Genomic DNA, 26,879 nt, shown 5'->3' with positions numbered 1-26,879 from the left:
AATTATACAGAATACACAACAGAACAGAGTCAAGCAACGCACGAGTATTTTTGATTTTTCACAAACTCATTTAATGATATCAAAATAATTATTCCAAAACATAGAATGAATCACTTAATACATATGTAATCACATCTTAAAATCATTAGAAATCACATACATAAAATTGATCAGAGCACAGTGTCACATATACACATCACATATTCTCACATACAATCCTGTGAGCGGATACCAACATCTAACCCCTGCTGGTGAGGGATCAACACATATTCTCACATACAATCCTGTGAGCGGATTTACACATAAATCTGATATATCTGATCAATTCTAAAAACATTCATTCTGAGTCACATATCACAAAACAAAATATATACAAAATAGAATAATTTTCTTAATATTAACAATTATTCCAAATATACAGGCATAGGGAATATCACAATATCGAATTGAACATAAATCAAAGGATGCTTGACTCTCATGGGGAACGAATAGAAATTGAGAAGTTTATATAAATATATTACAATTCTTGAGTAAATCTGAAAATTTGATTTGTCAAAAGAAACTTTTTAAATACCATTTGGAGAATAGGAACATGACTTTGAAATCACGTGGTTTTAACAAATTTAAGGAACAAGAACCTTTTTAGAAAACTTACTTTGAAACTCAATTNTTGCCTAGCCTTAGTCTTCATTTGATGAAACCTAGCCTCCTTAGGTTGAAACCTTCTTATCCCAAACCCTAATTATCTTTTCCTCCAACTTATATTTAACACATCAGAAATGTGGGCTTGGTGGGGTTGTGGGTTGGAGTTAAATCCACTTTGGCTTATCTCTTTAGTCTCCAAGAGGCCCATAGAACATCTTTCTCTTTTCTTTTTATTTATTTTAATTGCCTCACTAAATTGTATGCACTAAAACTTTAATTTCTCACCTATTTGTAGCACCACAAAATTGTCTACTCCCATCTTACAATGCACACACATACAATACCTCAACTCTATATTAAAATTGACAAGGTACAGTGATAATCATAAATCAAAATTGGGGTATTACACAAGATGCACTCTAATCTCTCTAAAAAAGCTCTAAAAACTCTCTCCAGGGTTAGCTTGTAATGTATTTTAAATATTGGAAAAAACGGATCGCGATTTGGGCTTCAAACGGGTAAGTTATGTCTTTTTTACATTTGCTGATTTTTGCTGATATGCGACCTTTGATCGATCAAATCTAATTTTCGATTAATCGAGCCTTGCAGAAATTGAATAGTAATTTCCTACAATTACTTGATTCCAAACTTAATTTAAACCAAACTTAGAGCAAGTCTAAATCTAGACTAAATGTTTTTATTATGGTTTGCCAACATATACAAATTGAAGTTCTAATACATTAGTTTCTAAAGTCTTAGAACCTAACACTGTGTAAAATATTTTCAAGCACAAAGCACCAAAATCGGTGGCTCAACCACCAGAGCTATCAATGTCAAAGGTCTAGTAACCACCAACACCGACCACCAAATTGAAGGCTTCGGTGACCATATCGCTGGTTTCGGCAATCGAACCATTAGCACCAACCACTAGACATGAGGCTCTGGCAACCAAACCACCGGTACTGGCCCTTGGAATAGTGGCTTTAGCAACCGGACCGTCAGCATCAACCACCAATACTACAGCACTAGTGACCCAACAAACTAGACGAGGGAGGGAGCCATTATGTGTTATACAACAATTTACGATCAAAAGAAAATATTTTCAGGTTTGAACAAAGTTTACAATAAAAAAAACACGGTAAAATACTTAAAATATTTTATGAAAGATATTTTACAACAAAGCAAACTGAGCATAAAAATTTGAATCTTTAGTTTTGGGTAATTGTAAAATTGATCTTATATATATAATTAGTTGCGGTGTTGACCTCCTATGGTTTCTTGAAATGTTAACTGAACATTCAGTTTCTTTTTCCAAGCACATCGAGCAATGTTTACTCATTTATCAGGCATGTCTTTTATTTTACAGTAATTTCAGGCAGAATCATTTTTTTTTTTTTTCTTTTTTTTTTTTGAGAAAAATTTTCAGGCAGAACCTATTATTTGAAGGAAGCAACATTACACTTGCTTTTGAAGCTTGCCTCTCCTATACTATATATTATGCACAAAAAATACCTCAACTTTGGCTATAAGCATAATAGAATTTTTTTTTTTTTTTTTTGAGAAAGAGTTTTGACTTATGGCGTTCGCTTCTAATGATAGTTCTTTATTATAAGACCAAGACACCAATTAGTAAGCGTTTGGATGAACTGACGTTTTGTGTTTCCTGCGTTTTTTTTATATTTTTTTTTATTTAAATAGGCAAATGAACAGTGTTTTTGGTGTGAACAGTAATTCGGAAATTATTTTTTTATTGTTTTCAGTAAAATAAATGATATCCAAACGCACCCTTAGTTTTTGTGTAGGCAGGAATTGAACCTCAAATCTCTTATACAATCATCAGAGACTTTACTAGTTGAGTTAACTAGAATTCACATAAATAATATTAGCAATTTCTTTATCTGGGGCAGAGTCTATGAAGCCATCCGAATTCAACATAATTAGTATTTTTTGACAATCCTGCAAGTCATTAGCTAACTTAGCTCAAAATTTTGAAGGCTTATCAATTGTATTGATCAAGTTAACCTCTCTGAATTGGGTGCCAATGCAAAGAAAAAGAGAGTGTTTGTTTGTTTGTATTTATTTATTTAAGTAAAAAAAAAATAGTGTTTGTTACTAGAGTTTGTACATGTTATATCGGATATACACAAGTGAGTAAGAGTTCCATAATAATAATAACTAGTCGCAAACCCGTGCTATGCACAGGAACCAACCTACCTATTTGTGTAGCAGACTAAAATAATTTTTATAAAATCTTAACTTGATTATGAAACTATACCATCACATAAATTACTCTAGTATTTTATATTTAAATTTGATAAAGAAGACGTTTTCAAATATTTTAAAAAAAAATTCAGATATAAAAACTTCCAAAATACCAAAAAATATTAAAGAATCAAAAGATTCACTATCTAGAAATTATTGAAACAAAACAAAATATATATATATATATGTGACTGCACAATAGAGAAAGATGTGTTATCTTCAAAAGAATGATCCATGGTTATAATGATTGAAATCTGCCAAATTGTTTTAGATATTACCAAAAAAAAAACCCAAAAATATCGATGTTAAAACTTCCAAAATGACAAAAAAAAAAAAAAATTAAAGAATCAAAATAGTCAAAACCTACAAATTATAGAAACAACATAAAAAATGTGACTATAGTGTTACCTCTAAAAGAAATAATTTATCACTATAGCCGTGGAAATCTGTCAAATAATTTCAATATTGCAAAATAATATCTCAAAAATTCATATGTTAAAACTTCTGAAATACCAAAAAATATTGAGGAATTTAACTGAAAACAATTAAATAAATGTTCTAAGGCATCCTATAAAGGAAGAGACAATCTTATGCTGATGTAGCCTATAATAAGATTCACAAGTAATAGAGATAACAATGATTTATAACATGATCCCACAAAGAGCTTTTTTAACTAAGTTAACACATTTAGCAAGGGCATGAGCCACACCATTACCCTACCTTTTAATCCACTTAAAAAAACACAACTAGAAAAACAATTTCTCAAGTCAAGTGCATTGCGAGCAGAGACATCCCCTTCTAGCAAATAAATCCAATTTCTTGTTAGTTAGTTAGTTAGTTAGTTTTTTTTTTTTTTTNCAAAACAAAATATATATATATATATGTGACTGCACAATAGAGAAAGATGTGTTATCTTCAAAAGAATGATCCATGGTTATAATGATTGAAATCTGCCAAATTGTTTTAGATATTACCAAAAAAAAAACCCAAAAATATCGATGTTAAAACTTCCAAAATGACAAAAAAAAAAAAAAATTAAAGAATCAAAATAGTCAAAACCTACAAATTATAGAAACAACATAAAAAATTTGACTATAGTGTTACCTCTAAAAGAAATAATTTATCACTATAGCCGTGGAAATCTGTCAAATAATTTCAATATTGCAAAATAATATCTCAAAAATTCATATGTTAAAACTTCTGAAATACCAAAAAATATTGAGGAATTTAACTGAAAACAATTAAATAAATGTTCTAAGGCATCCTATAAAGGAAGAGACAATCTTATGCTGATGTAGCCTATAATAAGATTCACAAGTAATAGAGATAACAATGATTTATAACATGATCCCACAAAGAGCTTTTGAACCTTCCACTGCAAAGAGCTTTTGAGCCATTGTGTTTTCAGCTAATAAAATTAGTTTATTAGCTGAAACAAAAACGACGAACGCACTTCAACTTATTTGTATTAATAAGAATCTTGAAAAAAATGTTTGATTCATGCAAACCAGTCAAAAGATGGACTTCAGTAGGGAACTACCATATTTTATATTTTCGTTGACAATACAATGTAGCTAAACAATAACTTAACAAAAAGCCATAATATACAATTAATAAATATAAGATATGCCAGTCTTTATAAAAAGATGTCAGTTTCAATATTTATTTGGCGAGGAAACAGACTGACTTCTCCTCCATATAGTTTTTAGGTTTTTTTTTTTTTTTTTTTTTTTTGGACAAGAAGCGTGGGCACAGCAAAGTTAAGGCCTCCATAACTACAATCCAATTTTTCCTAAAAAAATTAAAATCCAAATTATGGCCAAAAACAAAGATTAATAAATAAGGATCCATGTAAAATTAAAATAAATAAGAACCCAAATAATACTATCTCTCTATCACCTTAGGTGTGGCTTAGTTGCAGCCTAGTAGGTAGGAATCATTGTATCATTTTATATTATGTCTTATAGAAGTTAAGCGGTTTGAATAGTAATGCTTCAACGAATGTATTGTATTTATGATGATAGCTCAATTAAGATATTAATGATACATGTTATATTATTTATTGTTGTCAAGTAACGTGAAGTCCATGTCATCGTACCAGAGAACTCCTTTTTTTTACTTAAAAAAGAAAAAAAATACCGTCTCTCTCTCTCTCTCTCTCTTACAATTACAGGTCAGCAAAGATTAATCGAGCGCCAACCATTGCAGATAAGCAAATCGGCACCCCTTGGGACACGTGTCAGACACACAAATTTTTCCTTAAATAACTCCTAGATTTTGTTTGGTCTTACCTTATTAAACTCAATGTTGAAAGATTGGTGAGTGTGTTCTTCAAAAAAGAATTGGTGAGTGACCAGAGAGAGAGAGAAAGACTGAGAAAGTAACCAAACTTTCTCTCACTACCTAACCGTTGAGGCCTCAGAGAGACGCCTATTCGTATATACAAAGAGAGACACACACAGAGTCACAGAGACAGAGAAGAAGAAAATGTCAACAGCTTCATTGTGTTCATCAGTCCAATCCCAGATCAATGGGTTTGGTGGGGGTCTTAAGCTTCAAAAACAGTCTCTTTCTCAACCCAGCTCGCTCACCTTCACAAGGTACGGTTTACTTTGACTTGGTATGCCTTTTCTTCTTGGGATTTCTATTGGGTATTGTTGTTTAGTTGAGTTTTGGAGGGTAAGATAGAAAATTTGTGTTTTTGAATGAGACCCTGTTCAGAAATGACATAGTTTTACACTTTTACAATAAGAACCATGAATTCTTTAATGATTTTGAGAAATTTATATTATTGTAGTATAACTGTGGATGGTGATGGAAGCAACTTTTTCTGGGTTTGAATCAGTTTGTTTTCCTCATGTGTCAATTAAAAGTTGTAGTCAGTTTAATTGAAAGCTTGTAGTGGCTAAAGGAACAATTTTGTTTCTTACATGTTATTGATTGTGTTTAGCTGAACTTTGAATCTGTTATTGTTTCATCATCAATAAAATGAATGAATTAGGTACAAATTTTTTATTGTAAGATAGGAAGGTATTTCCTCTGCCCATTTATCTAATGGTTTAAATAGACTGTCTTCATTTGAAAGGAGAATGTCAAGAGGTCCATCTAAGGAGGAATAATTAGACGAAAACTGGATTGTTCTATATGTCAACTTTCAGATACCAAGGATTTGCCTCTTAGGTTACTGTGCCAACAAGTTCATGAGGCAAGGGGATCTTCCAATTAGGGTAGTTCCTTAATTTCTGGTTTTCCTAATTTCAAACTGTCAATTTTAATCAAGTGTATTATCCTTCATAAATTTCAAGCTAATGTGGGCATCTCATTAATATTTATATTTTCACTCTTCCTATAACCTAGACCACACCATTGCCTCTTGTTTTGAAGTTATACGTGATATTATCTCTCTATATGTGCACAAATTTCCTTTATTTTTGTTGAGTTTGTATGTATATTTATAACACTAAGAAAACGTTTAGCTGCAAGAATCTGATCTGCGCACTCTGTCCCTGAGTTTTAGATCAATCCTTAGCATCCAACCTAGTAAAGGGGTTATTTAAGAGGACTCCAAAGGCACTCTATGAAATCCTCTGCTCATATCTAATGAAAAGAGGCTAGTATTACGACTGGCCTTTTCTAATTTCAGTGCACAATTAGGATTTTTCAGAGTGGCAATGTCCAGATAGTTGTTAAACTGTTCTATTGAAAGCTTCATTCAACATGTAGAAAGTCTGCATATTTTAACAGTGCAATTATGTTTCAGACTTTGGTAGTTTGGTTGTTAAAATGAAAATGTTACATGTATTTTGGTTCGAGGTTCATTCATGTTCAATTAAGCATATCTGTGTTTTCTATGAGGGAAGGACTTGGTTTTGGCCTAGCTTAAGTTGAATTTTCCAGCAACAGTTTCTTTGAGTCATTCCAGAAGATGATGATCTATTTCTGATATACGTTGCTACTTGTTGTCTGATTTTAGGAGAAGATTTAGTGCTGTGGTGAAGGCTTCAGCTCGGGTTGATAAGTTTTCGAAAAGTGATATCATAGTTTCTCCATCTATTCTCTCGGCTAACTTTTCAAAGTTAGGAGAGCAGGTTCAATTTAGCACTTTGATATTTGCCACCATGCTGCCTTTTGTTTTTCTATAAATCCAAAGAGTTATATGTACCTGTTTGAATGCCCACCCTGCTTCTTAATTCTTTATAAGTTAGATACTCTTAATATTTGTTAAGTTTATGTCATTTAGTATTTGGTTTTCATGGATGTTGTTAGCATTTCACTCTCACTTTATCTAGGTAAAAGCAGTGGAGTTGGCTGGTTGTGATTGGATTCATGTTGATGTCATGGATGGTCGTTTTGTTCCAAACATTACAATTGGACCTCTTGTGGTCGATGCCTTGCGTCCTGTGACAGATCTTCCTTTGGATGTACATTTGGTAATCTTTCCTTCTTTTATTTATGCCAATTGGGTCATTATAAAGTCCCCAGAAAAATTGCTAATATGGAATCAATATCCTACAGATGATTGTGGAACCCGAACAGCGAGTGCCAGATTTTATCAAGGCAGGAGCCGACATAGTCAGTGTTCATTGTGAGCAAGCTTCCACCATCCATTTGCATCGCACAGTTAATCAGGTATGATTTTTTCTTGGTCTGTGTTGATATTTATGGGGGGGGGTGTGTGTGGGTGTCTCTGAATTCAGAAGTCAGGTAATGTGATACATAATCCAGCCTTGAAAGTCTAAGCTCCAAAATGAGGTGGGCAATGTCTTGATTTCCATCATTCTTGTTTACTTTTCTGTATCAACTTGTTTGTTTCATTGCTCTGCCAGGTGAGGGAGAGAGAGAGAGAGAGAGAGAGGTGGGGGTAGGGATAACAAATCTTAATTGGAGATTCTTTCATAGTTTCAGTGTTACTACTTGTACTTTTTTGACTGTATTCTTTCTTATCACCCAGATAAAAAGTTTGGGAGCCAAAGCCGGAGTTGTCCTAAACCCTGGCACTCCACTAACTGCGATAGAATATGTCCTTGATGGTGAGTTCATATCAAGGAGTTTATTTTCTTTCATTATTTATTTATTTCTATGCAATATGCTTATCCAGAAAGTCTTTAATGACGTTACAGAAGGACCTTATCTTATCTGGCCTATTTGTTGAGGCTCGTTCCTCATTCCAATTTGTTATTTATTGACTACTAAGGTAAGGTGTGGACACGTCCAGCCTTGCCTATGGGCTATTGAACAAGTCAGGAACCATTAATTAAAAATGCTGAATAACTTGTGCAAAGTGGAGATGAACAAATAATTTAAAGTCATTTGGGACAGACAAAGTAGTGTAATATGTTTTTACCATGTAGATTCCAAACAACCAGTTTAATTCCTATTAATTTTGAGGGACAAAATATGTACACATTGATTGCAATGGGGATGATGTGGGCAAGTGACCTATGTAAGATAACACTCAATCATTTTGGAGACTTAAATAACATTTACGGTCACTATCCCGTTCTGATCCATCTACTTTGCAAACAAGATTTTTTTTTTTTCTCTTTTCTTCCCTACTGCTTTTCTCCCTAGAAAAATGCGTTGACTTCATTAGTGAAAAGTGAGTGCAAACAGAAAAACAATAGATAATGCATAGCAACCTTAAATCAACACAATAGTACATTATTTGGGAATTATCTGGCCAGCATCTATGGAACTAACAATTTTAGCATGTAACAGTGGTTGATCTGGTCTTGATCATGTCTGTAAACCCTGGGTTTGGTGGGCAGAGCTTTATTGAGAGCCAAGTGAAGAAAATCTCAGACTTGAGAAGAATATGCGCAGAGAAGGTATGGTTTTCCATTCATGTAAATTTAATCCTTGGTGGCTTTCCTTTGATATGTCTTATACATCTTATATGAACTCCAGAGCCATTCACATTTTGTTGTTTTATTTATTTTTGCAGGGAGTGAACCCATGGATTGAAGTGGATGGTGGAGTTGGTCCCAAAAATGCATATAAGGTGTCCAGTCTAAATTTATTCTTCCTTTGGTCAACATATGAACTTCAAGTTATCTATGGACCAGCCTTCTAGTAATTATTAAAAAGTCATTTGAATGAGGGTCAGTGGAACCTATGTAAATTTCTTGTTACTGCATTTTAAACACAGTGGGCTGTACCAAAGCTATGTTATGTGTCACTTAACCAACCTTGAGGGTGTCAGAACACATTAGAGAAACTAAACAAAAAAATAAGAAGAAAGAAAAAGTATTTGTTCCTTCTCCTTAGCTTTTGGAAACTTTAGGACACTCAATTCATCTTCATTAGGCAACCTCTGGAATTCTATAATATTGTCATGTTAACTCAGACTATTAAAACAGAGAATGAAAAGATTTTAAGTGAAAAACATACTTTTCTTCAGTTTCTGGGATTTGGATCTTGAAAAGATATTTTGTAGTAAGTTGCACAACATCCTATGGGTTCATCTACAAAACCAATTTATAGTTTTTTTTCCACATTGACAGGTTATAGAGGCTGGAGCTAATGCTCTAGTTGCTGGTTCGGCTGTCTTTGGAGCCAAAGATTATGCTGAAGGTATGTCAAAACCAAACCTTCATTAGTCCAAAAAATACAATTATAATGCTGATTAGTTGGGTACTGAAATTATTTTTGTTGCTTGAATTGACTATCTTCCAGCTATAAGAGGAATCAAAGCCAGCAAAAAGCCTGTAGCAGTTGCAGTGTGAAATGACCTCAAGAAGATCATATTTAATGCAACTTGCGATACTGTATTCTTTATTTCCATGTATGTCACCTTCTCCACATTATCAAAATTTCTCAATTAGATTCTGAAAATGAACTTCACAGTTTGTTGGTGTCAGAACATTGGCCACAAATTTGTTGTAAATTTGTATGATGCACAAACCACTATATGGGCATCAATTAGTTCTATCGTACCTTCATTACAAAGTGATCTCGAGAGCATAATTTTTTTTTCGTGGAACTTACTCTATTTAATCTGATCATGGTTTCTTCATGCTTGCAGACAATACGCACAAATCAATAACCAGCGTACTGCTAGCTTCGAGTTGTCAGATGTGCTATAATTTCCTGCAAATTCTCTTTTCATCGGCGATAAAGTTCTAAGAAATCCAATATGCAGTGGGAGTACCACTATGGGGCATTGTTTGTATACCATATCCTTTACAAGGATTAATAATTCAAACTTACTCAAAACCCTTTGCTCTGTAACAAATCATTAGTTCTATTAACTTCCTTTTCTGTAATGAACTTTTCTTGTCTTTTCATTTGTTATTTTTTAAAGATCAGTGAAGGTGTGACGAGCGAAAAAAATTGACTGATATTAGAGTTGGTAAGTTTACATTAATCATTAAAAATCCTTTTTAGCCAAAGGCAAAGCACTTCAACAGATTCTGGACAAGAAATTCGCTGTAAAAAGCATTGGACTAGCACTGACCTGAGGCATTGGATCAGAAAGTACCAGCGGCCTTCAGAAAATAAACAATTTTTAATTTTACTTACAAGGCATTTCTATGTTGGATGCAAGGCAAAGATTAAATAATTATTTCTCTATAGATAGTTTGCCTTCTATACTATAATTTGTTGTCTTGACAGTTGACAGCATCACTTTCACTGTATCAATTGGTGGTCATTTTCCCGTCTCATTTTGGAGATTTTCCAGAAGGCTGGTTAGGATTAGGGCTTAAGAATTGCATTGTTCACTGCATTACTAGAGCCCTATATTTGTCCATTTTATACTCCAAACCATCCTGATTTATGAATCAAGTCCATTATACGAGCCACGTCCTCAGACCCTTCTGTCATTCATGGAATTCAAAAAGATCATGAAGATATAATATTTGATCAGTCAAATAGCTCAATAAGCAAAATGGCCTTGAAGGAGAGGCCAGTGAAGTGGAGTATGATGCCTCCCTCTTCGTGTTATATGCGAGTAAGGCTATACTTTGATCATATCTGTACTCTAAAGGGCCTTTCTCAATAACCAATAATATCATCAAGGCAGACATACATACATAGAATATTTTGAAACTACAGTATTATATACTTCAAAATACCAACAACCACTATACAAAGGGTACCAGTTCCCCGACTCTATGCCTAACAACAATACTCACAGACTGTCTAAATCTGTGAGGGAAGCCATATTTTACAGTAATCACCTTCAAATTACAGACACTTTATATCTACACAATCAGGATCCTATATGAATTTATACTTCCTGTCTGCATACAGGACATGAACCATGATTGATGAGCCATCTGTCCACACATTTCAAATGAAAAACGTGGTGACACTGGGGCAAGGTTCTTGCAGTTTCTCCTACTTCAATATCCTGCAAAATACGCATTTATTATTAGGGTTGTATGCTAACACATATTAAGAAGGTAACTTTACAATTACAATAAAGTGAATTTGATTTTTCAGATTTCCTATGTAATTATTACTATCAATTTTCTTTGGTAAATTAGAGAAAAAGTTGAGAATTGATCATGGAAATACTCATACACCACAACTGCTACATAAACAAGAAATGACCATTAAAACATCCAAATCTTCACAAAAAGAACAATACCTGCAAACATATCGTACAACAGATACTTTGTGCTGCCTTGGTTTCCTCCACGACCAAATGGCATGGTAATCTCTTCAATGAATCCTCTGACAACCCTCTGGGTGCAACTCCACCATAAATATCATGAATCTCATCATAACCTATATTAGCAAAGCTAACCTGCACATTCCAAGTTCCAACAAAAGAAATATTTTTAAATTAACACTAAAAAAACAGTTTAAACCTTCTATGAGCATTATAACCAGCTTATAAATATAATTTCACTAAAGCCAAGACACCCAAAAAGAGATTATATAAGTATAGAGCATATTGTTAACAAATTATTTATCAACCGCAGAGTATGCTAATTGCAATGCAATGCATGAAGAAATGTGATGACACCTTAATTCTTTATCAAAATGTCCTGACATGAAGAGTGAGAATAATATACATGAGGGAAGAATATACAGCTTGATTTGTTTCACCAAATATTGAGACAATGATTATAGAATAGTTGCTTAGGGGATGCAAAGATTAAGAACATTAAAACAATATAATGAAGAGTATAAATGGTATAACACAAATAAGGTGCCAGATAACAACCCTCTTACCAATAATGTCAAATCAAAAATAAAACCAATTAATTTTTATGAAAAAGGAGACTCTGCTTTTCTTTTTTTCTTTTTTTAAAAACCCTACATTATTTTGTCAAAGTTCCATATCTTGCGAAAAAGAAATGACCCAGAAAAGGGTTAGTACAAAAACAAAAATAAAGAAAAACATATTGAGCACAATCATTATTGAAGAAGTCTACTGATTAGCATTTCATGACAAAGTGGACATGTGCAATCTGGAAACCAAAATTGACAGGTTATATAAAACAAGAAGCCCATCCACTAGCTACATCCCACCCAACAGAGCATGCATATGAACATTAATGAATTTAAGATGCATATTACAAATAGCTATTTCTAAGGAAAGGAGGAGGAGAGAGGGGGGGGGGGGGGGTGGAATGTGTAAAAACCTGCCAATGGTAAGCAGTTAACATCGCTGGTGTAAATTGTTCCTCCATAAATCTCCCATGAAAAAGCTCCTCTATGAAATCTGCCTGGATCCAAAAGGAAGACAATTGGTCTATAACATGAATTAAGACAAGGGACCTTCCACCCAAAAAAAAAAAAAAAAAAAAAAAAAAAAAAACTCATGAAATGTGAAAGGGTAATAATAATCACCAGTGGGAAGGCAGTTGCTCTTTAGCAAAAGATGAAAATGAAAGCACCTCTACAAAATGAAACTCTATGATGATGACATGTGAAAGAATGAATTCTCCCTAGAAGGGTTGTTCATAACCCCATAAATCAGGGCCGCAAAGTTTAGGTATGGTCCTATTGCTATTCCACTTTTCAGTTGAGAGGCTAGGTTTTCAAACCATGATGTAGTTGACTTCACCTGTAAAGGTGAATCAAGTCCTATCTTGGCAGGTCATAATTTTATGACATGCAAACAACACCAGAGAAATCCAACACAAACAAACAAAGAACACAGGGACTAAATAACAAACCATTGAAGATGAGCTCCTTGACCCATATCGTTCTAGACACCAGTAAGCACGGGACGCCTCCAGAACCTCTACAGAGAGCACAGCCCCAGCAATGGCACCAAGTCCAGCTCCACGGAGGATGCCACTATCAGAAGCCTTACCTGCTAGAGCACCAGCAATAGCTCCTGTGAAAGCTCCAGCTACATAAAGATAAATTCAGTAGATACAGTCAGATAAAACTATAAGAAACAAAGTTTTTTTTTTTTTTTTTTTTTTTTTTTTTTTTTTTTGGGGTGGGGGGGTGTGGTTTGTTGAGTGGGGGAAGGAAGTATAGGATTCCTATCCAAAAGTGAGAAGGATTAATTTGCTTAATAAGATGCATTNGCCAAGACACCCAAAAAGAGATTATATTCTACAGAGTACGCAAATTGCAATATGAAGTCTAAGCACCACCTCAAAGAAATCCCGGAAAGTATAGAGCATATTGTTAACAAATTATTTATCAACCGCAGAGTATGCTAATTGCAATGCAATGCATGAAGAAATGTGATGACACCTTAATTCTTTATCAAAATGTCCTGACATGAAGAGTGAGAATAATATACATGAGGGAAGAATATACAGCTTGATTTGTTTCACCAAATATTGAGACAATGATTATAGAATAGTTGCTTAGGGGATGCAAAGATTAAGAACATTAAAACAATATAATGAAGAGTATAAATGGTATAACACAAATAAGGTGCCAGATAACAACCCTCTTACCAATAATGTCAAATCAAAAATAAAACCAATTAATTTTTATGAAAAAGGAGACTCTGCTTTTCTTTTTTTTTTTTTTAAAAACCCTACATTATTTTGTCAAAGTTCCATATCTTGCGAAAAAGAAATGACCCAGAAAAGGGTTAGTACAAAAACAAAAATAAAGAAAAACATATTGAGCACAATCATTATTGAAGAAGTCTACTGATTAGCATTTCATGACAAAGTGGACATGTGCAATCTGGAAACCAAAATTGACAGGTTATATAAAACAAGAAGCCCATCCACTAGCTACATCCCACCCAACAGAGCATGCATATGAACATTAATGAATTTAAGATGCATATTACAAATAGCTATTTCTAAGGAAAGGAGGAGGAGAGAGGGGGGGGGGGGGGTGGAATGTGTAAAAACCTGCCAATGGTAAGCAGTTAACATCGCTGGTGTAAATTGTTCCTCCATAAATCTCCCATGAAAAAGCTCCTCTATGAAATCTGCCTGGATCCAAAAGGAAGACAATTGGTCTATAACATGAATTAAGACAAGGGACCTTCCACCCAAAAAAAAAAAAAAAAAAAACTCATGAAATGTGAAAGGGGTAATAATAAGAATATATGTTTCACCAGTGGGAAGGCAGTTGCTCTTTAGCAAAAGATGAAAATGAAAGCACCTCTACAAAATGAAACTCTATGATGATGACATGTGAAAGAATGAATTCTCCCTAGAAGGGTTGTTCATAACCCCATAAATCAGGGCCGCAAAGTTTAGGTATGGTCCTATTGCTATTCCACTTTTCAGTTGAGAGGCTAGGTTTTCAAACCATGATGTAGTTGACTTCACCTGTAAAGGTGAATCAAGTCCTATCTTGGCAGGTCATAATTTTATGACATGCAAACAACACCAGAGAAATCCAACACAAACAAACAAAGAACACAGGGACTAAATAACAAACCATTGAAGATGAGCTCCTTGACCCATATCGTTCTAGACACCAGTAAGCACGGGACGCCTCCAGAACCTCTACAGAGAGCACAGCCCCAGCAATGGCACCAAGTCCAGCTCCACGGAGGATGCCACTATCAGAAGCCTTACCTGCTAGAGCACCAGCAATAGCTCCTGTGAAAGCTCCAGCTACATAAAGATAAATTCAGTAGATACAGTCAGATAAAACTATAAGAAACAACATACCTCATAAACTAGGAAAAAAATTGATAGCAATCAGCTAGTTGTGAGGCATAAGGATTATATACATATTAATTCTTGATTAAACATAGAGAATTGAACAAGAAAAAATTTCAATCTGGTTGCTTATAGAGTATTCTCCATATTTAAAACCAAAAAAGAAAAGAAGGAAATAAATTTAGCCAGCAATAACATCAATGTTCACCTGTGCATAGCAGTACTATTAAAATAAAATAAAATAAAATAAAAAAACCAAACCAAACCCACATGCTCATTTAGAATTTGAACAAAAACACTGAATTCTTTTTTTTTTTTCTTTTTTTTTTTTTAAGGTAATCAGAGAACTATTATTAATGAAAAAATAAGGAAGAGTACAAGTTGTTCATGATGATGAACAACAAGAAAATGATAAAACAAACAGCAAAAAAGAGGGAAATCGGGAAACTAATCTAAGAGAAAACATAAACTCAAAGAGAGAAGAATAATCAGTAAAACCCCAACAACGAAACCACCCAAAAAGACTACACTGGCATAAAACCTTTAGCTCATCGAATGTCTTCTCAATGTCCTCAAAGGAATGACAAAACATTGAATTCTAAATAGCTCAATTCACTCCAAATCAAATCATTTCACAACAATCTATAACAAACCCTTCTAAATAGCTCAATTCACTCCAAAAACAACCAAAACCATAAGCTCATCTGACAACTTTTGACGATCAATACTTTGTTGTGCTTGAAAGCTCCAGAGAGTACCCAAAAGATTTCATGTTGATAAGCAAGTGCTTGAGAACCGTATAAATCTCAGACCTTAAAGGATGATCCTCATCTGCAGCAACAAATTCATTTATTTCAGTTCCCACCTCAATTAAGCTGCAACCAGGAGACCTCTGCCTCTTTATATGATGTCTGACAACAATTTTCTGATCCCACATGCCTTTAGAAGCATAGATATTGGACATGGCAACATAATCACCAGCATAGCCAGGATCCAACTCAAGCAGTCTGACCTGAACTTCTGTAGCAACCTCAATATTTCCTTTGAGGGTACATGCACCCAATAGAGTTCGCCAAACCACTGCATTTGGCTTAAATGGCATCTCTAAAATAAATTCATATGCTTCATTTAGGAGTCCAGCTCGGCAGAAAAGATCCACCATGCAACCAAAATGAGACTCTCTAGGCTTTAAACCATAATCCTCACTCATACTTTTGAAATGTTGTTTCCCTTCCTCCACTATCCCTGCATGGCTACAAGCCATTAGAACTCCAATAAATGTAACATCATTTGGGACAATTAAAGAACTACCACAATCACCATGCCCCTTGTGCTTCCTACTGTTCTTGTTTATTCCTCTCATTTTTGAAAAAAGTTTAAGAGCTTCTTCTGCTTGTCCATGGAGCGCATGCCCCACAATCATGGATGTCCAAGTTGTGACATCCTTCTTTTTCATGCTATCAAACAATCTCCTGGCAGCCACTATGTCCCCACATTTTGCATACATGTTAATGAGAGAATTGTTCAGGGATAAATCTATATGAAGCCCTTCTTTACAACGAATGTAAGCATGAATCCACTCTCCCATCTCCAATGCCCCAATATCTGCACAGGCAGAAAGCGCAACAGTCAACATGACATTATCAGGCTCCAGATTGTCCATCTGCATCTGCCAGACCAGCTTGAGAGCTTTTTGAGGGTTTTGGTTGTCAACATAGGCAGAAATCAAGGCCGTCCAGCAAACTATATTTTTACAGGTTATTTCATCAAACACACAATGTGCATCAAAAAGATTCCCTCTTGCTGAATACATATTTATCAGAGAAGTTTGGAGGTAAATGATGGGCTCAAACCCAAATTTTATGATGAGGGTGTGCAATTGTTTTCCTCCGGTGGCAGAATGCTTCTGGGTGCAAGCTTTGAGGACAAATAAGAAAGAAAAGCTATCAATTGTAGAAGGGCTTTTTCTCATTAGCTCTCTAAAGAACATCAGGGCCTCTGTGATGCAATTGGAGTTAAGGTACTTTTTAAGGGCTTGGTTTGCTTTTGGTGGCTTGAGATAGGTATGAAGTTGAACTTTAGGATGACAAATTATTGCAAATAATTTGGTCACCCTTGTTTGGACCAATGGGAACCTTTTCATATATCTCATGATATGTGTCATAATATCAAAAACTTGGGTGCATTTCCTGAGATAAGGAAGTTGAACTGTAAGCAATGACTGTGCTTGATTGACACAATCTTATATCAAATTCATTCCAATACCTATGCTGGCAATCAAAAGGTCAAGCCACATCCCCTTTGACAGGCAAGGTGATTGACAAGCCACACCAGTCTTCTATTTTATTATCAACCCAATATTTAAAAGCTATATGAATTAAAAATGAAACTTTTCCCCCCCTAAAAGTTTAATATTTTGGATTTGGACCCCTAACGTTACATGGTGTTTTGATTCGAGCCTTTCCGTCCTTGACCGATACTGATGCTTCCGTTAAATGCCACCTAAACCTGCCATGTATGCTAGTTGGGCCAATTAAAACATACCGTGTCAATTAAATTGCATAAAAGAACTTTAAAAAAATTTTAAAAAAATTCTCTAAGATCCAAAAAATTACACCCACTAAAAATAAAATAAAATAATTTTTCATTCCCACCATTTTCTCGACATCCAAACAAAAAACCCTAAACATCACTGCAAACACAATCAGTATTCAAGAAATCCAACAGTAAGAAATCCAACACAAACAAAAACCCAACATAAACACAATCACTACAAACAGTAAGAAATCCAACCAGAAACAAGTAGAAAATCAAGCTATGTATAACCAAACAATCACCACAATCGTTACATTTTTTCTTTAAAGTTTCTTGGGAACCAAATGGAGCTTAAGATTCCAAAACGGCAAAACCAAAACAATGTATTACCAAACACTCAAATTAAATATACAAAAATTATGAGAAGTTTGAGGTTGAGATTTATAGGGAAAAAAATTCAGAGGGAGAGAGAGAGAGAGACCTAATGCCATTTCAACCACCACATGCGGTGATTCAACCCCAAAGATAGCAACCAAACCAAATTACCCAACCCCCCAAAAAAAAATCATGATATCACCCAATGCACATTTAAACCAATGCAGAAAATCTCAAACCAAGTTACCCTATCGAGGTGTGGGTATAGGGGTTGAGAAACTGATTTGACAAAACTAGGTATAGGGGTGTCCTCAAGTCGTGTTGGCTTGAGGCTCAACCTGTCACTCAACCCAACCATGTGGGGAGGAAGAACCCATTGCCGAACGAGGAGAAATGACAACTCAACTGATAGAAAGTCCATGGGTGTAGGTCAGATGTGGTTGAAACTGACAATAGACGAAGACAATGGGTGACGAAGGCACAAATCTGGCAAAGAATCTCTAGATCTCCACTCAATCTGCACAGATATCTCTAGATCACTACCAGATATAGGCAGAGATCTCTTGCATTCCCTTTCGCCAAAATTGGTGGATTTTTAAATTCCTCACAGAACGGGTGTCAAATTCCAGTGTGGAAAACCCCCCACTCCACCCAACAGACTTGGGTTTCAAAGCATTTACTCGCCGCCAACCACCAGAGTCAGTTGAAACCAGCGAAAGCTCGTTGGGTCAGTCCAAGTCAAGTAGGTGAGTCGAATTTTTCTTTTGTTTGGACAGTCCTAGCCAGGTATTTGTCAACTCAAAAGATTCATAATTGTTGATCTATACTTTTGACTGTTCAATTATTATTTCTTAGACTATATATTCTCATTATACTGGAACAATCCCATTTCGCAACAAAAATTAAATGTCTAACATACATATGAATGAAAAATAGTTCAAAGAGCATTTATTCCATTGTAAATTCCGAATTCTCAAATTGCCTCATTTGAATCATAAAATCCAATTCATTTGCTAGTATTACACCAACTACTGTGCAGTAACAATACATTGAATTGATGTTTGAAAGAGGAGAAATAAAACTTTTCAATGGGTTTAACTCAGCATAACCCAGAGGATATATCACAATTCCATGCAAGCCAAATCAATCTAGCATGTTCTCTTTACACAATGATTTGGAGCTCTTCAAATATAATTGATCCACTTGGAGTTGGGATTTAGATCCTCAATGAAACATCCAAGTACGTGCACAACTCCTCGAGGTTGAAGAACCGTCAACAAGACAATCATAGACATGCTCAACCAATGCCATAATTTCTATTCCCACATTATATAGAAACAATTGCAATGAAATGTCAACATCACTTATTGTTTTACAAGTTGCAAAAGGGAGAGATGAGTTGTTGTGCATCCTCTCATCAGCCTTGCCAATTAGGAGTCCTTCAGAGAATATCAATCATCTTGCTAAGGAGATCACTACCCACAACTTGATATGTTGTCCTTGTTCATAATTGGTGCTTCCTCTGACCAAGAACAATCATGGCATAGGTCCTAATTCAAACACCAAATTCAAGTAAATCCTCAGAACACCTTTGAGCCGATTTTAGGTAGTCATTTGCTTGATAACCCTTTGCCAAAACTTGGTATATGACTGCATTTGGAATGATACCCATCTTAAGCGTATCTGCATGCAACATCATCACATCAAGCACATGTTTGGCTTGGAAATGCCCCTGTAACATGATGATGTAAGTGAAGGCATCTGGTCTCAAACCATAGCATCTCATATCTGAGAAAATCTTAGCAGCCTTGAAAATTTTTCCATCACTACACAAACCTTGAATTATAGTTGTATACGTCACATAATTTGGGGAACAAAAGCTTCTATCTGTTCTATTGATTTCATCTCTAATGGAACCAACTCCAGATATATCCAAGAATAGTTTAATCGCATCAGAAACCCTTCCATCTTTATAGAGTCCATCAATCAAACAACTAATTGTGAATACATTGGGGGATAGACCTGCCTCTTGCATCTCTTTGTGCAACCGAAGAGCCTCCTTCATGTTACCAATTTTACTATGTCCATCGATCAAAGCTGTGTAAGCAACAACATCTGGCACAATACTTTTAATTACCATTTCCGAGTACAATGCAATGGCAGCCTCCATGTCTCCCCTCTTGCAATAACCATCAATTAGTGTAGAGAAAGTGATGACATTGGGTTCTATACCCTTTTCAGTCATTTGAGAACACACTTCCAAAGCCTTCTCCATATTTCTTTCTTTACAATACCCATCAATTAGTGAGTTGTATGTCACAGAATTAGCGAGGACTCCCTTTGTTGTCATACTGTGAAAAAGATCATCTGCTTCTTCCACTCTACCCAAACTACAGAGACCCTTAATAAGTATACTGTAAGTGAAGACATCTGGTGAAATTTCAAGCTTTCCCATTTCTAATTGCAAATTCATTGCTTCAGACAAGTTCCCCACCTTACAATGGCCATCAATCAAACAATTATACACATAAACATTAGGAATAACACCAAACTTAGCCATGAATACAAAATAATTCTTGGCAGTCATCAGTTCACCCAATTTACAAAGTGCATCTATTAGGATACCAAATGTAACAATATTTGGCCACAAGCTATCACCAAGCATGTCCTGATACAAGTTGAGAGCTCTTTTAACATTGGCCATTTTGCAATAACCATCCATGAGAATGTTGTAGGTGTACAAATTAGGGAGCATGCCAGATTCCCGCATCAACTTAAAGACACTTTCTGCTTCAGCCATTTCACTCACACTGCAAAGGCCACGTATAAGAGTTGTGTATACCACAACTGTAGGTTGGATACCCTTCTTAACCATTTCATCAAATAACTTGCGTGCCTTTGAGATATCACCTTGACCACAACACCCATTAATCAATATACCATACGTGACTACATTAGAAGCCAACCCACAAGACACCATGTCCCCATAAATTTCCCACATAGACTCAAACCTTCCAGCTTTAACCAACCCATCCAAGAGCGCATTACATGTTGGCACTGCAGGCAAAACTCCAATCTTCTTATACACCCATAGGGCTTCCTCCACAAGACCCATTTCAAAAAACGCAACAATTAACACTCTAAACACATTGGGAGTGTATTTAGAGCTTTCTAACCCATTAAGTTCAGTGAAAACAAAATGACAGATCCAGTAAGGCTTGTGAGACTTCTGAAGCTTCTGGACAAGGTCTTTTATCAAGCACCTTGCCTTGGTGTACAATTTGGCCCCAGTTAGGACATGAACAATAGCAGAATAAGGTTGAGGATTCTTGGCCGGGTTTATTTGTTTCGAGACAGCATTGAAGCACCCAAGTGCTTCCTCAGGGGTTCTGCAACTAAGAATAGTGTTTGTGAGATTACAAGGAGACAAAGATATTTGCAAAGACGACGACGACGACGACAAAGACAACGAAGAAGAAGAAGAAGACAGTGATGAACAGAATGTTCTTGAAACGGCTCTTCGAAGAAATTGCATCGACATTGCTTAGTTGAGAGGGGGCTCGTCCATCTATTTGCTACTTGAAGTCTTCTTGTTACTACATTTCTTCCTCAAGCTCTCAATGTTGTACCGTAGCTTTTTATCAAGCACTGTACATGCAGCACTCTCCATTAGTAAAACGTAGAATATCTATTTATTTTTGGATAAATTATATCAGTTATCCGAAACGCGTGGAAAGTTCTTCATAGGAGAACTTCACTTAAGATTAGTTGCACTCGCAGAGCATACTGTACAACAATCCTCACTGTTAATCAAACTCTTACGGGGCAATAAGCACAAGGAAACAAAAATTTTCACAATCTTTTCCACAACTGTTAATGTGGCATGTTGCAATTGATGCTAATAATTGTAACAGTGGTAAGTATATGCTAAAGTAAGCAGAGAATTCCAATCAGCTAGTTGCGCGGCATAAGCACTGAATTGATATTAATTCTTGATTACACAGACTACTCTCCAAATTCACATTCACCTATGCATAGCAGTACTATTTAAAAATAAAAAATAAAAAACCCAAACCCACATGCACACTTAGAAATTGAACAAGACCCAGAATTGTAAATAGCTGAAATCCACGCCAAATCAAGTAAATTTCATCTGAAAATCAAAATTACATACCAAGAGCGAAGAGGCCGGTAAGAGCTCCGGAAATGGTGCAGACGAGCCAACGGGCTACAAAATGAGAAGGCCTGCTAACGCCATCAAATTCAAACCCCACATCCTCCATAAAAACGCAGACTACTACGAGAGCTGTGACCGCCGAGATTTAAATTCATTCATATATAAATAGATATAGATATATATATATATATACAGAGAGAAAAGAATTGGGAAATGAAAGCGTAGGTTTTGGAATTTTGTTGAAAGGATAAGAAAGAAATAAAGGGCCTAGATTTTGGGGGAAATCGAACTAGAGAGAAGCTTGGATTTCAGGGGCCAGACGTTCGTGGTCCGTGGATAAGGCATAAAGTGACAATTTTGGGATTTTTATTTTTTTTTATTTTTTAATTTAGTTTGGTAGAGATGGTTTTAAAAACTGGTACGGTAAAAGAACCGGAAAAAGGGCTAAATACCGGTTTTATGGTCGGATCGGGGTTTTATCTGCATGCAACATCATCACATCAAGCACATGTTTGGCTTGGAAATGCCCCTGTAACATGATGATGTAAGTGAAGGCATCTGGTCTCAAACCATAGCATCTCATATCTGAGAAAATCTTAGCAGCCTTGAAAATTTTTCCATCACTACACAAACCTTGAATTATAGTTGTATACGTCACATAATTTGGGGAACAAAAGCTTCTATCTGTTCTATTGATTTCATCTCTAATGGAACCAACTCCAGATATATCCAAGAATAGTTTAATCGCATCAGAAACCCTTCCATCTTTATAGAGTCCATCAATCAAACAACTAATTGTGAATACATTGGGGGATAGACCTGCCTCTTGCATCTCTTTGTGCAACCGAAGAGCCTCCTTCATGTTACCAATTTTACTATGTCCATCGATCAAAGCTGTGTAAGCAACAACATCTGGCACAATACTTTTAATTACCATTTCCGAGTACAATGCAATGGCAGCCTCCATGTCTCCCCTCTTGCAATAACCATCAATTAGTGTAGAGAAAGTGATGACATTGGGTTCTATACCCTTTTCAGTCATTTGAGAACACACTTCCAAAGCCTTCTCCATATTTCTTTCTTTACAATACCCATCAATTAGTGAGTTGTATGTCACAGAATTAGCAAGGACTCCCTTTGTTGTCATACTGTGAAAAAGATCATCTGCTTCTTCCACTCTACCCAAACTACAGAGACCCTTAATAAGTATACTGTAAGTGAAGACATCTGGTGAAATTTCAAGCTTTCCCATTTCTAATTGCAAATTCATTGCTTCAGACAAGTTCCCCACCTTACAATGGCCATCAATCAAACAATTATACACATAAACATTAGGAATAACACCAAACTTAGCCATGAATACAAAATAATTCTTGGCAGTCATCAGTTCACCCAATTTACAAAGTGCATCTATTAGGATACCAAATGTAACAATATTTGGCCACAAGCTATCACCAAGCATGTCCTGATACAAGTTGAGAGCTCTTTTAACATTGGCCATTTTGCAATAACCATCCATGAGAATGTTGTAGGTGTACAAATTAGGGAGCATGCCAGATTCCCGCATCAACTTAAAGACACTTTCTGCTTCAGCCATTTCACTCACACTGCAAAGGCCACGTATAAGAGTTGTGTATACCACAACTGTAGGTTGGATACCCTTCTTAACCATTTCATCAAATAACTTGCGTGCCTTTGAGATATCACCTTGACCACAACACCCATTAATCAATATACCATACGTGACTACATTAGAAGCCAACCCACAAGACACCATGTCCCCATAAATTTCCCACATAGACTCAAACCTTCCAGCTTTAACCAACCCATCCAAGAGCGCATTACATGTTGGCACTGCAGGCAAAACTCCAATCTTCTTATACACCCATAGGGCTTCCTCCACAAGACCCATTTCAAAAAACGCAAAAATTAACACTCTAAACACATTGGGAGTGTATTTAGAGCTTTCTAACCCATTAAGTTCAGTGAAAACAAAATGACAGATCCAGTAAGGCTTGTGAGACTTCTGAAGCTTCTGGACAAGGTCTTTTATCAAGCACCTTGCCTTGGTGTACAATTTGGCCCCAGTTAGGACATGAACAATAGCAGAATAAGGTTGAGGATTCTTGGCCGGGTTTATTTGTTTCGAGACAGCATTGAAGCACCCAAGTGCTTCCTCAGGGGTTCTGCAACTAAGAATAGTGTTTGTGAGATTACAAGGAGACAAAGATATTTGCAAAGACGACGACGACGACGACAAAGACAACGAAGAAGAAGAAGAAGACAGTGATGAACAGAATGTTCTTGAAACGGCTCTTCGAAGAAATTGCATCGACATTGCTTAGTTGAGAGGGGGCTCGTCCATCTATTTGCTACTTGAAGTCTTCTTGTTACTACATTTCTTCCTCAAGCTCTCAATGTTGTACCGTAGCTTTTTATCAAGCACTGTACATGCAGCACTCTCCATTAGTAAAACGTAGAATATCTATTTATTTTTGGATAAATTATATCAGTTATCCGAAACGCGTGGAAAGTTCTTCATAGGAGAACTTCACTTAAGATTAGTTGCACTCGCAGAGCATACTGTACAACAATCCTCACTGTTAATCAAACTCTTACGGGGCAATAAGCACAAGGAAACAAAAATTTTCACAATCTTTTCCACAACTGTTAATGTGGCATGTTGCAATTGATGCTAATAATTGTAACAGTGGTAAGTATATGCTAAAGTAAGCAGAGAATTCCAATCAGCTAGTTGCGCGGCATAAGCACTGAATTGATATTAATTCTTGATTACACAGACTACTCTCCAAATTCACATTCACCTATGCATAGCAGTACTATTTAAAAATAAAAAATAAAAAACCCAAACCCACATGCACACTTAGAAATTGAACAAGACCCAGAATTGTAAATAGCTGAAATCCACGCCAAATCAAGTAAATTTCATCTGAAAATCAAAATTACATACCAAGAGCGAAGAGGCCGGTAAGAGCTCCGGAAATGGTGCAGACGAGCCAACGGGCTACAAAATGAGAAGGCCTGCTAACGCCATCAAATTCAAACCCCACATCCTCCATAAAAACGCAGACTACTACGAGAGCTGTGACCGCCGAGATTTAAATTCATTCATATATAAATAGATATAGATATATATATATATATACAGAGAGAAAAGAATTGGGAAATGAAAGCGTAGGTTTTGGAATTTTGTTGAAAGGATAAGAAAGAAATAAAGGGCCTAGATTTTGGGGGAAATCGAACTAGAGAGAAGCTTGGATTTCAGGGGCCAGACGTTCGTGGTCCGTGGATAAGGCATAAAGTGACAATTTTGGGATTTTTATTTTTTTTTATTTTTTAATTTAGTTTGGTAGAGATGGTTTTAAAAACTGGTACGGTAAAAGAACCGGAAAAAGGGCTAAATACCGGTTTTATGGTCGGATCGGGGTTTGATCGATAGTCGAACCGATGACATCATAAATAATTTAATTATTATTTATTTAAATTATATAAATAATTAATAATTTTTTAATATACTAAAAGTCTAAAACTAACAAACCTATAATAACAAATATGTTTCCTTTAAAAAAATACAAGAATATAAGTATATAATATAACATCTTTTTATATAATTTGACTTAATAACTTTGATTACTGATTTTTGCATCAAATTGCAAAGAAACACCTTTTTTTTTTTTTGCAGTAATAATTTATTGACAAAAGCCAATGGATTGGTCACAACATAGCACTCAGCAATAGATGGTCCATAACTTGCTTTAGAAACATCACCTGTAATAAAATATTTCATTACTTATTAAAGCAAAAAAACCTAAGCAATCTCAAGAGGGCTCAAATCAATAAGTAATAACATTACAAAATAATCATCCTGAAATTCTAATAAACTTTCAACAAAACCAAATAAATAAGTTCATTAGTTATTACATTTACATCCAAATGAAAATAACAAATAAGTTCATTACAACCAACAACTAAGTTTTAAAGTTTCAAACAAACAACAACTAAGTTTCAAAGTTTCAAACAAACACCTAGTTTTAAAACCCAAGCCTCATTTGTTATGAAGACAATCGAAATCAATATCATCATGTGAACCAAATGCTCCACCACTAGCATCATAATCATCATCCTCATCCTCATCTTCTTCATCTTCAACATGAATAGGCTGATTTTTATCTCTAAATCCGGGAGGAGCATCATCTTCATCACCAAATGATTCCAAATTGATGTCATCATCATCCTCAATCACTTCATTGTCCATATCTATACAAATTCCAAAACCAAAGAACAATAAATGAAATAACAATTCTCATAATCATTTCTCATAAATCATAAATAGTCTAATTAAAATATGCAACTAGGCAAAGAATTGTTATAAGCTAACCTCTTTGTACATGGCTAGAAGACCCTTCTTCAATTAGATAGGCTCCCTCTTCATATAATGCATTCTCTATCTCCTCATGATCCAGAAATGGAGGTTCCTCATCTTCCACTACCAAAATTCAGTTTTATCGATACTTGCATAATCAATAGGATCAAAATTGAACTTCTTCCTTTTGACTCTATCATAAGATGAACATAATGAATAATTTAATTAGTAACCAAATCACTTATATTTCACAATCACAAAGAACCCACTTGACCAAATCAGTGAATCACTCATATTTTCCCACAAAAACATTGAAACAAAGAGATTATATAATATATACCTTTCTTTCAATCGGTAGTTATAATGAACAAACACAAGATCATTAAGTCGTTGATGCTCCAATCTATTTCTTCTTTTGGTATGTATTTGTTCAAAAGCACTCCAATTC

General features: G+C 35.3%; 4 protein-coding genes across 5 annotated transcripts; 1 reads left to right on the top strand and 3 right to left on the bottom strand.

The window, feature by feature from the left end:
- The first annotated feature begins 5,197 nt into the window (after positions 1 to 5,197).
- LOC111986402 (ribulose-phosphate 3-epimerase, chloroplastic) lies at positions 5,198 to 10,193 on the top strand. The gene is made up of 10 exons (XM_024018024.2): positions 5,198 to 5,507; positions 6,881 to 6,995; positions 7,197 to 7,337; positions 7,423 to 7,536; positions 7,859 to 7,937; positions 8,626 to 8,735; positions 8,852 to 8,908; positions 9,411 to 9,480; positions 9,583 to 9,691; positions 9,932 to 10,193. The coding sequence occupies exons 1-9, from the start codon at positions 5,395 to 5,397 to the stop codon at positions 9,630 to 9,632; spliced, it is 849 nt and encodes a 282-aa protein (XP_023873792.2). The 5' UTR covers positions 5,198 to 5,394; the 3' UTR covers positions 9,633 to 9,691; positions 9,932 to 10,193.
- A 705-nt stretch (positions 10,194 to 10,898) lies between these two features.
- Positions 10,899 to 13,248, bottom strand: LOC136064435 (NEP1-interacting protein-like 2). Of its 2 annotated transcripts, none has more exons than XM_065766182.1 (4): positions 13,041 to 13,248; positions 12,504 to 12,583; positions 11,501 to 11,659; positions 10,899 to 11,260 (listed from the first exon to the last, which is right to left on the bottom strand). In XM_065766182.1, the coding sequence occupies exons 2-4, from the start codon at positions 12,549 to 12,551 to the stop codon at positions 11,138 to 11,140; spliced, it is 330 nt and encodes a 109-aa protein (XP_065622254.1). In that variant the 5' UTR covers positions 12,552 to 12,583; positions 13,041 to 13,248; the 3' UTR covers positions 10,899 to 11,137. The 2 variants fall into 2 exon arrangements, with proteins under 2 accessions (XP_065622254.1, XP_065622251.1); XM_065766179.1 differs by having other exon boundaries at positions 12,504 to 12,587; positions 13,041 to 13,247.
- Positions 13,184 to 16,773, bottom strand: LOC111986404 (putative pentatricopeptide repeat-containing protein At1g74400). The gene is made up of 4 exons (XM_065766715.1): positions 15,699 to 16,773; positions 14,734 to 14,912; positions 14,196 to 14,279; positions 13,184 to 13,219 (listed from the first exon to the last, which is right to left on the bottom strand). Exons 1-4 carry the CDS (start codon positions 16,771 to 16,773, stop codon positions 13,184 to 13,186), a joined length of 1,374 nt encoding a protein of 457 aa, XP_065622787.1.
- Positions 16,774 to 18,803: 2,030 nt separating this feature from the next.
- On the bottom strand, positions 18,804 to 25,392 carry LOC111986403 (pentatricopeptide repeat-containing protein At4g31850, chloroplastic). The gene is made up of 5 exons (XM_065766709.1): positions 25,019 to 25,392; positions 22,532 to 24,492; positions 21,658 to 21,768; positions 21,471 to 21,558; positions 18,804 to 21,413 (listed from the first exon to the last, which is right to left on the bottom strand). The coding sequence occupies exons 2-5, from the start codon at positions 24,383 to 24,385 to the stop codon at positions 19,426 to 19,428; spliced, it is 4,041 nt and encodes a 1,346-aa protein (XP_065622781.1). The 5' UTR covers positions 24,386 to 24,492; positions 25,019 to 25,392; the 3' UTR covers positions 18,804 to 19,425.
- Between the last annotated feature and the right edge of the window lie 1,487 nt (positions 25,393 to 26,879).

Source organism: Quercus suber, unplaced genomic scaffold, assembly GCF_002906115.3.
Source record: "Quercus suber isolate HL8 unplaced genomic scaffold, Cork oak 2.0 scaffold_24, whole genome shotgun sequence".
In the NCBI taxonomy this organism is placed as follows: Eukaryota; Viridiplantae; Streptophyta; class Magnoliopsida; order Fagales; family Fagaceae; genus Quercus; species Quercus suber.
Note: the sequence above shows the minus strand (reverse complement) of the source record. Positions and strands in the feature narration are given on the sequence as shown.

Excerpts from the sequence above, each read along its gene's own strand:
- LOC136064435 (XM_065766179.1), bottom strand. Across the intron at positions 11,660-12,503 it reads TAACTGCTTACCATTGGCAG|GTTAGCTTTGCTAATATAGG; the intron begins GTTTTTACACAT and ends TGGAATGTGCAG. Across the intron at positions 11,261-11,500 it reads GTTGTACGATATGTTTGCAG|GATATTGAAGTAGGAGAAAC; the intron begins GTATTGTTCTTT and ends CGTATTTTGCAG.
- LOC111986403 (XM_065766709.1), bottom strand. The coding sequence starts at position 24,385 with ATGTCGATGCAATTTCTTCGAAGAGCCGTTTCAAGAACATTCTGTTCA. Across the intron at positions 21,769-22,531 it reads TTGATGTGATGATGTTGCAT|CATCAATTGCAACATGCCAC; the intron begins GCAGATAAAACC and ends TACAATTATTAG. Across the intron at positions 21,414-21,470 it reads TGAGAGCTTGAGGAAGAAAT|CAATGTCGATGCAATTTCTT; the intron begins GTAGTAACAAGA and ends CTCTCAACTAAG.
- LOC111986404 (XM_065766715.1), bottom strand. The coding sequence starts at position 16,773 with ATGTATTCAGCAAGAGGGAATCTTTTTGATGCACATTGTGTGTTTGAT. Across the intron at positions 14,280-14,733 it reads CAAGGAGCTCATCTTCAATG|GCAGATTTCATAGAGGAGCT; the intron begins GTTTGTTATTTA and ends TTTTGGATCCAG. Across the intron at positions 13,220-14,195 it reads TAACTGCTTACCATTGGCAG|CTGGAGCTTTCACAGGAGCT; the intron begins GTTTTTACACAT and ends ATCTTTATGTAG.
- LOC111986402 (XM_024018024.2), top strand. The coding sequence starts at position 5,395 with ATGTCAACAGCTTCATTGTGTTCATCAGTCCAATCCCAGATCAATGGG. Across the intron at positions 6,996-7,196 it reads TTTCAAAGTTAGGAGAGCAG|GTAAAAGCAGTGGAGTTGGC; the intron begins GTTCAATTTAGC and ends CACTTTATCTAG. Across the intron at positions 7,537-7,858 it reads TGCATCGCACAGTTAATCAG|ATAAAAAGTTTGGGAGCCAA; the intron begins GTATGATTTTTT and ends CTTATCACCCAG.